Genomic DNA, 13,589 nt, shown 5'->3' with positions numbered 1-13,589 from the left:
GCTGCACCCGGGGTTTTTAACCTCTTCAACTGGGTTTGAAACCCTGCGGAGAATTTGCATTTCTAACAACTTCCCAGGTGATGGTGCTGCTGTTGGCTGGGTACCAATTCTGAGAACCACTAGTAGAGCAGTGGGTCTCAAAATTTACTGTACATAAGAATCACCTGGAGGATCTTGTTAAAATGTAGATTCTCTTTCAGTATAGCTGGGGGGTGGAAATGCAAATTCTCAGAAAGGGTTCAAACCAGAACAAATGACTCTGAAGCCCTGGCAGAAAGCTGTTCCTCATACTGCACCCAGCACAGTGCCTGATTCCCACTATGGCCTCAGTTAATTATTCATCAAAAGAACAAGTATTAGGTATTAATTACTAAGCCATTTAGCACTAAAATTGTGCCAAGATTTAAACACAGAAATATATATTAATAAAATGTTACGTTATTATTACTAGCAAAAATATTATAATAAACAAATTCCACTGGAAAATCCCTCACAACATTACTATACTCTGTCCTAGGGAAAGGTAAAACCATGCCATTAGAAAGCACTTGAGAAGAGCATGTGGTGAGGGGAAGAGTGAGGGAATGGCTCTTCATTGCCTTCACTTTAAAAATCTATGGCAGACAGAAGTACAGTAAGCAGTTTCAAGTGATAATTTGTTATAGAAGCTTTCCTGATGACATATACTCAGAGGAAATCAACTCCTTTATCCTTATTCATGCAGGCAGAATTAAGAGTTAACAATGTTGTTTCCACATAGACAGAAATAAATAGTAACAGCCTCTGTCTAGAGGCCACTACATGAATTGGTAGACTGAGACCCTAGCTTCAGTCCATACAAATACTTCTTAAACACTGCCATTTGAGGTGTTTTCAGATTGAATACAGAGTAAATAATTATTTGTACAATATACATATATACATAGTATTTCTTTTTTCCAATATACTTTCTCTCCTTTTATAACCATGTTGTTATTTCTTTCTTTCATTTCAGAATAGTCATTCTTTCCTCATCTTGTCACTGTACATGCTTTACAAGAGTGGAAAAATACTGTAATCGAAGCTCTAGCCCACAGCACAGTGTCTTTATTTTTACAGGCAGAAAATGACTACATTGGAACGTTTTAGATACTGTGCTGAAGCCATATTTGTTTCTAATAAGATTCTTACTTTTCTTCTTTATATGAAAATAAAAGCATCTTATCATTTCATGTTCCAAGCCCTAGAAGTAGTTTTAAGTATTTTTCAAACATTAACTGGGGCTAATTAATACTATACTATAATCATGTTTGGGGGATGCCAAATGCAAGAGAAGAGCTTAACTCTTAACTCTTAAGGAATTTTTGAAGGCTTTATATAAATAAGTACATAATTATTTATATAAAGCCATCAAAAATAATTTATGTAATAATTTATATAAAGTCTTCAAAATACATATTAAACATATATATAGTGGAGCCCTGGTGGCAAAGCGGTTAAGAGCTTGGTTGTTAACCAAAACGTTAGCAGTTTGAATCCACCAGCTACTCTTCGGAAACCCTAGGGGGTGATTCTACTCTGTCCTATAGGGTTGCTATGAGTTGGAATCAACTCGACAGCAACAGGTTTGGTTTTGGTATCCTAAGTAGTTCAAGGTTTCAGGTTTTTTTTTCTGCTGTTTAATTTTAAGGGCTAATATGTAGCCTATCCTAATTTTAGAAAGAAAAGGTTTAGGTGATATAATGGCACCCAGACCAGAAAAACATGAAAACATTCATAAAGTACAAACATCAAGTTGTGCTGATCTTAGGCCCTATTTCAAGCTATGGCTACAAACCAAATTTCTCAAATTCTTAAATTTGGATTTCTCAAGCAAACTGTAATGGAGAAATAATGCTGAGGAATTGAAAGGGGACAGAATAAATTTCAGGAATGCTAGTATGCTGTGGAAAAGGTCAACCTATAGGTTGTTTATCTGGTACTTGGGTAGAACTACAAACTGTCTTCAATTTTAGAAGCTTAAGATTCAACTTCCATATTGTGATAACTTTTCCATTTAAGTACAAAATACAGAAAACTAATCCACAAAGGCCTCCCTAGATTTTTTTTTAACTTACTCATCTAACAGGCCAAATCTATCATCCCTTGATTTTTCCTATTTAAAAGAAGTCAGACCCTGCTACGCACAATAACACGTTTTATGTTACTATCTTCGGCTTCTCAGTGAAGCAGATATTGTATTGATATGAGCTATTATATTAACAAGTCTTGGAATCACTTAAGTACAAAACTGTTAGGTTCCTCCTTATGTTCCAAAAAGAGGTCAGGCTAAAGAGTGATGTTGCTGCATTTTATTGCCTCTGTGCCTCTGAAACATAAAAGAGACATACTGCATACATACATATTGTATACATCTACCTGGGTTCCTATGTGTTCAGCAATGTTCACAAGTGAGATGAGAATGTCATGCTTCCCTCTTTTCATAGATTCAACTGTTATTCACCATGAATTAAAACAGACCTTCTTAATACATTCCTACAAGCACTAATTTTCTGTGGATGGAGATAGTAGAGTCTAAGTCAAGTCTCTAGGTAGTCCAAAATTCAAAAATAAGGTATTAGGGTGTTTAGATGAAGTTATCTACTACTATATGACTTGAAGTCACAGACAGCAGAGTTCATATCATGGTAACATCAAGACTACCTACATGATCTTGGCCAAATTATTTACCTTTCTGAACTTCAGTCTCCTTGTGCAAAGTGAAGATAATATCTGACTTGTATTAATATTTTGGTGATTAGTTCTCAGTCATAAAAAGTGCTTAGCACAGTGCTTGATAGGTAGTAGTTAGTAAATAGTAACCTTCCCAGTAACTGAATACAATATTAAGAGGAGGATTTGGGGAACATTTTACTAAATGATAATTGCAGTGAAGATTCAGAAATGTACAAATTTTAGGGAAAGGACTAAAATAGCACACCATAATAATAAAAAAAATACTATGAACTATAAAGTTAAAAACCTTAAAACCCATAAAGTTCAATATAGTGAAGGTTCAGAGTTTAATATTTCAATATTCCGTTGCACAGAAGCTTAACCCGGGCATCATAAAAATATCTGATTTATAAATTCAGTAATCTATTAGTCTTTAATAATATTTGAAAAGCATCTAATATTGGTTGTGTTAAAATGATTTTTCTCAAAATAGACATATAAACGATAAATAGTATTTTCAATACTCTTATAATCTCATAGGCGCATGCAGAGCCTGCACACAGATAGACCAAGAAGAGGCAGTCATTCAAACAGAACAAGGAGATACTCTGTGGTTTAACATGAGGAAAGGTGTGTGTCAGGGTTGTATCCTTTCACCATACTTGTTCAATCTGTATGCTGAGCAAATAATCCAAGTAGCTGGATTGTATGAAGAAGAACATGGCATCAGGATTGGAGGAAGACTCATTAACAACTTGCGAAATGCAGATGACACAACCCTGCTTGCTGAAAGCAAGAGGACTTGAAGCACTTACTGATGATCAAAGACTACAGCCTTCAGTATGGACTGCACTTCAAAATAAAAACCTTAACAAGTGGACCAATAAGCAACGTCATGATAAATGGAGAAAATATTAAAGTTGTCAAGGATTTCATTTTACTTGGATCCACAATCAACACTGATGGAAGCAGCAGTCAAGAAATCAAACGACGTATTACACTGGACAAATCTGCAGCAAAAGACCTCTTTAAAGTATTAAAAAGTGAAGATGTCACTCTGAGGACTAAGGTGCACCTGAGACCCAAGCTATGGTATTTTCAATTGCCTCAAATACAATGAATAAGGAAGACCGAAGAAGAATTGATGCCTCTGAATTACTGGTGATGGCAAAGAACATCGTATATACCATGGACTGCCAGAAGAACCAACAAATCTGTCTTGGAAGAAGTACAGCCAGAATGCTCCTTAAAAGCAAGGATGATGAGACTTCATCTCATGTACTTTGAACATGTTATCAGGAGGGACCAATCCCTGGAGAAGGACATCATGCTTGATAAAGTAGAGGCTCAGCGAAAACGAGAAAGACCCTCAACGAGATAGACTGACAGGGGCTGCAACAATGGGCTCAAATAATAGCAACAATTGTGAAGATGACACAGGACTGGGCAGTGTTTTGTTCTGTTGTACACAGGGTTGCTATCAGTTGGAACTGACCTGAAGGTACCTAACAACAATAATCTCTGTGAATTCTATGAGTCTCTAATCTCTACTAAGTCATTTTTTTTCTTTTATTTAAAAACTTCAATGTAAATATCTAATTTAGTAAATATAATTTACCACTATAAATATCTATATAATTATAGCCAACCCTCTTCCAACTAAAACAGCATTTCCAAATATGGTCTTCTTTACATACTCTGCATTTTTGTTTCCTGGAATTCAGTAACAAATTACTCCTTATGTCTCCTTTTATTTTTTCATTTAAAATTTCTCTTCAGTTGGGTAACAGCTATTTTTCAGTCTCAAAAATCTGCTCATTAAATTTAATCTGATTAATGCTGAAGCAACAGTCTGGCTGAAGCCAAGTTTGTCATTAAAAATAGTGACGGCAGTATTTTCAGTTCTGCTATTTTTTAGTAGAATAATATAGCAAGCCATTAAGTCCTTACCAAGACAACAAAAACAAAAAAGCAAAAATACCCATATAAATATGACTTATTAGAATCATCTGTTAATCTGTGATTACAGAGTCCCTGGCACAGAATTATGAACTGTTAAAATAGTTTCCTAAGGAATTTATAATGATCAGACTATGCTTATCAAAAAATATAAAAACAAAGTATTTGTGGAGAATCATTTTGATCTAGTTAGGAAGATTTCATTTATTATTACCAAATATATATATATATATAAAATTTCTGCTTAGTTAAAACAATGTCATTGTAAGTGTACTTCTTATATCAGAAAAAAGTATGTTTATGAAATTTAACCATACCTTCAAAGACATCTGTCATTTTGCAGATATGGGCAAATGTAGCTCCAGTAGCCCAGGTATATACTACATCCATTAGGTGAGGTTTGAATGAGCTTAGATAAGTTTCTTCATCGATTTCTAATTTGGCCTCTGCTGAAACTTTTGCAATTCTTTTAGCACATTCCTTTAAAGAGAAAAGATAAATTAAAAATTCCTTACTTATGACACCCCATATCACTTTTTTCTTCAGGTTTCCAAAGTCACCATTCCACAAGGCTCCTTTTTCTTCCTAGGTAATATGCCTGCAATGTGGATGGTCTGTTTCTAAGTGGGCAGAGTGCCAGTTCTATTGCTAAGTGATCTAATGCCAACTTTTCCCATTAAGTTGAAGTGGTTAACTAAGAAAAATATATCAGGATCGTGATTTTCACCCACTTATACCTCCAGGGTATGTTGTTGCTTCACAATTCTGTTTTGAATTTACTTGTTCATTTTTTTTTTTTTTTTCCAGTTGTGTTAAGTATATATATGGAGCCCTGTGGCACAGTGGTTAAGAACTTGGCTGGTAACCAAAAGGTCTGCAGCTCGAATCCACCAGGCACATCTCAGAAACCCTGTGGGGCAGTTCTACTCTGTCCTATGGGGTCACTATGAATCGGAATCGACTTGACGGCAATGGGTTTGGTATTTTTTTTTTGGTTTTATACCTTTTCTACCAAAAACCGAGTTCTTCATTAAAGTTATTCAAGAGTAACATTTAACTAACCTCTATTTCATTAAGAAAACAAAAACAGATAACAAAACATGGGGTCGAGTCAGACTCACATTGACCTCATGTGATGGAGTAGAACTGTCCCACAGGGTATTCTTGGCTGTAATCTTTATGGAAGCAGATTGCCAGGTCTTTCTCCCACGGAGGTGTTGCGTGGGTTGGAAACCACCAGCCTTTTGGTTAGCAGCCAAGCGTTTAAACATTGCGCCACCAGGCCCCTTCAAAACATACTTAGAGAAATACTAAATACTAACAGATTTCGACTCTTCTTTTCTTGGTAACTTAGAATATCAAAACTCCTAGACTTGTAAAGATTTCCCTGGTTCTGGAAGTTTAAAATTTCTTAGTAACGTTAGGGGATGCTAAATGTTCCACGGAAGGGGCCTTTTTTATGATCCACTTTTCATTCCTCTCTTGTAATGCCTTAGCTTCTCTTTCCTTATCTTTCTGTCTAATGCTGAAAAAAGGCATAACAACAACAAAAAATCAGTTTATCCTAAGAAAACAATAAAAAATATGAGCTATGATGGCTTTGAGGAGGGACCCAGAGAAGTTTCATATCTTAATGATAAAAGATTTTAAAACTTTGTTGTAAACTAGAATAGAAAAATGTACTAAAACTTAAGCTAATTAAATCCTAGTCCATCAAGATGCCATTCTTAATACTGAGGAGGAAAATAATGTAGGCACTAAATGGCTGGTATAGCCTATCTACATGATGCAGTTTTAAGTCTGCAATCACAGCAACCCTATACAATTTGTTACAATGGTGGGGGGGGGGAGGTTAATTGCTAAAATGAAATCACAAATGATATTAATCAAAATAGCATTAAATGACATGACTGACATCAAATGACATATTTAATCCTGAAGGGAGCTGTCTCTGTGGAATTACAAACTACTATGATCCGCCTGTCCAAATGTTTACTTTAGAATCTACTACTCATGAAATATGTAGTTCAAAAAAAATCTTACCTGCATTTGACGAAGTGGTCCTGCTAACTGCTCTGTTAATTTGGGCATCTCACTAGACTGTAAAAGCAAAGGAAAATTAGACATAAAACTGTAAGTTTAAACTGCAGTATAACTTTTAACTAACTAACCAACCAACCAACAAAAAGCTTCCATGGTAACCATTAATATCAAATTATAAGACTTTGGTCATTAGCATTTAGTTTCTAATCAACTCTTAATTTACATAAGCAAACTCACCATTCCGCTCATTCTAAATATTCTTTTATTATATTTCAGAGGAAAACACTGCTAAATTTGAAAAGTGTACTAACTAGCTATTCTGTGACCATAAATGGAATTGAGGGAGAGCAAATACTGTAAACATGCATAGCTGTCTAATTACATCAACATTATCATAAACTGTCTTATCATAGTTTGATTTTGAAACAGTTTTAGCTTCTAGGCAACTCTCCATCTAGGGAAACTGAAAATTTGGAGTAAAGAACATTAAAAGTAATGGTTCCAAATTTTACTTTACCCAGCTAGCTTTCTAACCAAGTATAAGATAGCTAAAAGTTTAATCTGAGTTTCAGTATTTTTTTTTAATTGTACTTTAGATGAAGGTTTACAAGACAAACTGGCTTCTCATTAAACAGTTACTACATATATTGTTTTATGACATTAACAACCCCACGACATGTCAACAGTCTCCCTTCTTGACCCTGGGTTTCCCTACTACCAGCTTTCCTGTCCCTTCCTGCCTCCTAGTCCTGGTGTGCCCCTTTAGTCTCGTTTTGTTTTACGGGCCTGTCTAATCTTTGGCTGAAGGATGAACCTCAGGAGTGATTTCACTACTGAGCTAAAAGTGTGTCTGGGGGCCATACTCTCCGGGTTTCTCCAGTCTCTGTCAGGCCAGTAAGCCTGGTCTTTTTTTGAGTTAGAATTTTGTTCTACATTTTTCTCCAGCTCTGCCCGGAACCATCTATTGTGATCCCTGCCAGAGCAGTCAGTGGTGGTAGCCGGACATCATCAAGTTGCACTGGACTCAGTCTGGTAGAGGCCATGGTAGTTGTGGTCCATTAAGATTTCAGTATTCTTAATATTGCCTTCCTACTAGTGAAAAGTTTGCCAATTTTCTCAATTAGATAATGGAAGTTTCAGTTCTAGCAAATGAACTTGGACAAGTTGCTTGAAATTTCTGTGTACTGGTTTCTAACAATGTCAAAGTCAAATAATAAAGCCAGATCTCCAAACCCAAAAGCTTTTGATGTGAATAAAAAACACATTGTTTGTGAAGAAATTTTTACTATACAAAAGTAAAATTATTACAAGAGTGGTATATATGCATGTGCGGAATAGGATTTTCAGTAATTATAGCTGAATTTTTTAAAAAGCAATGATAGGTTAGTTCCAACAGATCTGCCTTTATTTTAAGCATCAGCAGTTCTGTAAGATTTGACTTTAATCAGCAATCATTTATATATTATGTAATAAATACTGAATCAAGTTCTATATTATTATTCCTGTTAAAACCAAAAATCATGATGAATGATAAAACAGTAAAATCACCAGACTGAATTCAACATCTGTTTAATAGAAAAAAGAAGGTAAGACTGCTAAATGTCTTTGATATTGTGTTCATTCATGGTCAACAGTTAACTGATCACTTCCTCTCTGCTGGTCACCAGAAGCACTCCAGTAAAAGGCACTGTGACATAAGTCAACTAACTGTGATTTTCCAGTGCTCACCCACCAGGCATGTGCACAGTTTGTTCCCTCATCTTTCCTCCAAGTCTCAAATCAAATTTCACTCTATGAGTGAAGCCTTCCCTAATCTTCTTACTTAAAATAGTAATCTTGTTCCCTCAATGGTCTCTATCTGACTTCTCTGCTTCCCTTTTCTCCATAACCCTCATCACTGTTCTTCATAGTATGTATGTACTTTATTTCTTGTTTATTTTTGTCCACTAGCATAAAAATATCATGAAAGCAAAAATTTTCTGCTGTATCTCTAGTGTCTAGATCTTATGCATTGCACAGTGGGTACTTAATATTTGCAGACACCTGATATCTATATTATAAACACTGTACATAATCTTTTAGAAAGAACAGATTTTTAAACTGAAGTTAGTATACCAAGCAATTTCATCATATTTATAACAAGTACCTTATTGTGTTTATTCTTTCTGGCAAGAAAACATTCTGTTAAAAGTATCAACAAAATTCCATTTGACTTTTAGGGAAATTTTCCATCTTGATGTTGAAAGGCACCACCACAGGAATCGATGACAGTACACATAACACAGTGTGGTTTCACTTAACAAATCTTAATTGGGTATAGTGAATCTTGCCCCAAAATTTAAGAGTTGTGGTTTGGCTAAGCCCAACTCTTTTGAAGAAGTAACATACCTTGCCTCTCAGAAGAGAGGATTTTTATAGTGCCACATTTAAAAAACCAAAACATAATACAAGAAATAAGCCACAAGACAAAGTCTGACACAGGTGGAAGACCACCAAGCCCCAAACAAAATCTAAGCCTTAGATCTGTGTTCAAAGAAAACTGGACAAATGTCCTTAACTATTATCCTGGAAATTGATGTAATAAATTTTTGAAACTAAGAAAAACAGTACCCAAACAATTATTTTGTAAAGTAATACACCCTTCTCATATGCAAATTACTTCATAGGTATACTGCAGGCATTCTCAGGAGCACAAACACTGTTCTATTTGTTATCATTGCCACTACAGCTGTAATTCTAATCAGTAATCAGGAACCTGGGAGAAAAGTACCCGCCTACTCCAAGAAGTAATATATTTGATTTCATTAACATCCTTTGATGCTACCTTTGACCTACATAATTCCAATAATTAATTTATGTAATTCTATAAGCCCCTAATTTCAAATAAGACAATAAACGGGCAAATAGTAATAAACAGGTTAACAGATCCATGGCACAACAACAACAACAAAAGTCTTAACTATACTTAAAAGTTAAACTAAGAATATACATTAAATGATGATCCTCTAAAAATTCAGATAGCAATATGAAATTATTTTGAGAGGGCAACTTTTCTTTATTCATCCACAATGAATAAAATCTTAAATTTGGAATGCAAGACAATGCATTTTACTTTTTAAAAACAAATCATACTGGCTTTTGGAATAAAGTAAAAGGATGATTAGTATTCTTGTGGTGTACCATCCAGCCCTTTATTTTCTGGTTTCTTAAACTGTTGGAAGTGAACCAACTACTCATATGAAAAAATTAATACTGTTCCAACAATGAGAATTTTATTTATGGCCACTACTTCAAACTTTTTCCATGAAAAGGAAGATTTCAGTCTCTAGTAGGATCAGTTGCTTCAGAGTTATTTTCAAGTATCGGGGGGTAATTCAACCTCACTATTCCATTCATTTTTATTAGTTTTGCCAATTTTACCTAAACTCATCTTTTTCTTTCTAGAACTGTCTGACTAAGCCAGGCCTTCTAATACTGTACAGAGTTATACAACAAATTTTAAATCTGGAGTCCAATTAATGGTAGCTATTCATAAGAAACCAAAGCCCTATGGGGCAGTTCTACTCTAACCTATAGGGTCACTATGAGTCGGAATCGACTCAACAGCATTGGGTACTGTGGTATGCACTGATAAAAAAATTACTATTTCACTCCCTTTCCTGGTAATATGCATTTAATTATTTAATCTTCTTAATTTCCAATTAACATTACTCATAATATGTAAATGTGACATGTTTTTTATGATTATAAACATTCACAATGCTATTAAATTATATGATGTGTAAATTAATAAATAAGACGTGCCAAATCTATTAACTCACATTCTCTTGAAACACAAAGCAGCTTAGTAACGCTGTTGCCTGTTCTGCAGATAGATCATTGAAAAGGCCATTAAACATCATCTCGGTTAGAAGCAGCTCATCAGCACTATACAGCCACAGAAAAAGAATAAATTTTAAATGTTAGAATATGAAGACACACATATGACCACATATATCCTTAAAATGTAATTTTTAATAAAAGGTATTATTTGACCATGAGGAGTAACTGATGAGAAGTGAGAGGGGTATGTGTGTGATGAAGGATTATTCAACTAAGGGACTCGCAGGTTTCATATCTATCAACATATAAATAATAAATATGAAATGAGCATTTCATATAAAGATCCCATTACAACAAATACCAAAATGCACATATTCATCAAAACAAAGAGCCCTTTCTCACCTCTTGGTATACAAGGTAAAATAGTCATCAGCATTTATTACCTGGGTTCAAAGGATCCTTTTAAGTCATATTTATAGAAAAATAAAGGGATAGTGGACACACTTAATTACAAATCTTAATTTGAATGTACACATAGGAAGCTCACATTGTTTTCAATATTTTTCTAGTTTTGAAGGTATATATAACCAAAATGCCTAATGTCCTTTGAATGCAACTAACTGGTACTCATAAATTGTCATCTATGAAAATCAATACCTCCATCAATTCCAGATTTCAACTACATCTCTAATAGGTTCATCATTACTTCCGTTTTTTATTGTACTTGCATTGTCAAAACACATTATCAATTCCAGATTTCAAATATATCTTTATTAGGTTCTAGCTTATTACTTTCAGGTCCTCTTCTTGCATCAAAAAGATCCAATATTTTAAAAGACTCTGAAAGCTCACGATTCTGTTGAAGAGGCCATCTTTTCTGCTCCATAACTGTAAAACATTATTTTTAGATTTATATTCTGAAGATTAGAATGATCCAACAAATTTTTTTTCATTTCTTCATCATGTTTCTTTCTAATTTCCTTGTATACATACTTACCTTCAGTATTTGACCATTTATGAACCCTAAATTCAAGGTCAATTTGATGCACAAAATCATAAAAGATGAAAGACTACTGTCACAAGCTCTTTTAGCAAAATGGGATGGCCCAGGTTTTTACCACAGAACAAGTCCTTCCTATTGAACAGCTAAATGAATGAGAGTATCGTATTTCCTTTTTGTCCTTACAAATATATTGTTCACTCATTGATTCTTGAGTTTGAGAAATTACCTATAGTCTGAGATTTGGCTTATATGATCAGGTTCACCATCATTATTGAGTCGAGTGCTGCTTTGCATTCATCTTCTGATTTGTATAACAATTGCAGAACATCTTCCTCTGTTATTATTCTCTTTGCCATCATGGGTAGAAAATGAAAAATTCTAGATTCTCAAATGTGTTCAGTGAAAACTAAACCAGACTGCAAAGATTGTGTCTCTATACTTCTAACATTACGGTCCCAATAAAGGTAGATTTATAAAAGAGTCTAAGTTACAGTAATTTTAGGAGAGTGTTACTCTGTTTAAAAAAAATTTTTTTTTTTCTCTGAAACATGGAAAACCTCTGACTGTTCTGAGCCAGAAGTGTCCAACTATCAATCTTCACAAACATAAATCAAAAACTAAATTTGAGTCCCTGATATTAAACTGAGAGTTAAGTCAAACAAAGAGGATAACAATAATAATAAAGCAAAACTATTTTAATGAGCTGTAGTCTAATGCAGGAGGCTAACAGGTAAACTAATAATCAGGACAGCGATCTAACAGAGTGATCTGACATAGGTTTGTACACGCTGTTATGCAAAAACAGTTGAGGAAACTAAAGTCAGATTAGAGAAAGTCAGGGATAGCTTTCCAGAGAATCTTGGGGAAAAACAAAACATGCAGGACCGACTACAGAGGCAAGTAAGGGCAAGAACATACTAAATTATGGAATTTATTCTAAAAGAAATAGGAAATCATTGACGGATTTTAATCAGACGAATGGCATGATAGGGTTTCTACTTTGGAAAGATTACTCTGAAAGACTCTGAAAGCAGTATGAAGGATAAGTGGCAGAGATTTGACACAGGAGGCAATGAACATTTAGGAGGGCTAATGCAAGTCACTTAGGCAAGAAATTATGAGGAATGCACATTAGTCAGTGGGAGTTAAAGGGCATGGATGGGTATAGAGGAATATGTGGGAGAACATAAAGAAGGAGACAGTATTCTGACTCCCAGGGTTTTAACTTTAAGGGTTAGGTCTTATTCGCTAAGATAAGGATCAGAGGGATAAGCAAATTTTGGGGGTAAACTAATGTACTTTGATATGTGACACTGTTATCTCTATAAACAAAAAAAGTGTCTTAGAATAAAATCAATACCCATTTTTCCAAGGCTAGTCTAGGTGTAGATATCTAAGAGAAAGTAATTTCTATTATTATTAGACAATAGGTAATAATTCCAATAACGTTAATTTTGGCACATGAATCAGGAGATCAGTATTCTAGTCTAGATTTAATCCTGGGTAAATTATTGACCTTATAGTGCCCGGGTTTCTTTAATTACAAAGTAGGAAACTGAGTTGTGTTACAGGTTGAAGGAAAACTAGAAGCCCCTATGCCAAATCTAGCTTGAAGAAATGTCTTCTTTGGCCCGCACAGTGATTCAAATACTAATTCTGAATTACTTTGTGCCCATTTAAAAATTAAGAGATTTCATATGAAGTTCTAGATTTTAGGGTTCCCTACACTGCGAAGTCTGATACTGCATTACCCTATGATGACAACTAATTGGGGCTGGGTAGTGCCTGCCCCCTACTGGTAGCCATGAGTTGTCCACTTCACCAGTTTCTTCCTGGCCCCTGCAGATATCTGATTTCATCACATCTGGATGTGATGATCAATAAGAACTATATGAATAAGTTTTCACCGGGAACATCCAAAACCATTCACAAAGTCTAATTCTCAGGCTCCCTCTATTCAGTGTTATGCTGATGACATAAAAAACTGTTGCAGAATGTCTTTTTTTCATTACATTCCACTGAGAATGATGGTCATTGCTGTATGAGCAAAACAAGACATACCTTCAAA

General features: G+C 34.7%; 1 protein-coding gene across 1 annotated transcript in view; it reads right to left on the bottom strand.

Moving 5' to 3' along the window:
- Positions 1-13,589, bottom strand: part of MTREX (Mtr4 exosome RNA helicase) — a 131,328-nt gene that overhangs the window by 12,652 nt on the left and 105,087 nt on the right. Inside the window, exons 21-23 of the mRNA XM_023734962.1 lie at positions 10,518-10,623; positions 6,697-6,753; positions 4,971-5,133 (exon numbers count right to left, since the gene is read on the bottom strand). Of these exons, the coding sequence (XP_023590730.1) occupies positions 4,971-5,133; positions 6,697-6,753; positions 10,518-10,623 (326 nt within the window). The remainder of the gene's footprint in view (positions 1-4,970; positions 5,134-6,696; positions 6,754-10,517; positions 10,624-13,589) is intronic.

Source organism: Trichechus manatus, unplaced genomic scaffold, assembly GCF_000243295.1.
Source record: "Trichechus manatus latirostris isolate Lorelei unplaced genomic scaffold, TriManLat1.0 scaffold00074, whole genome shotgun sequence".
NCBI lineage: Eukaryota > Metazoa > Chordata > Mammalia > Sirenia > Trichechidae > Trichechus > Trichechus manatus.
Note: the sequence above shows the minus strand (reverse complement) of the source record. Positions and strands in the feature narration are given on the sequence as shown.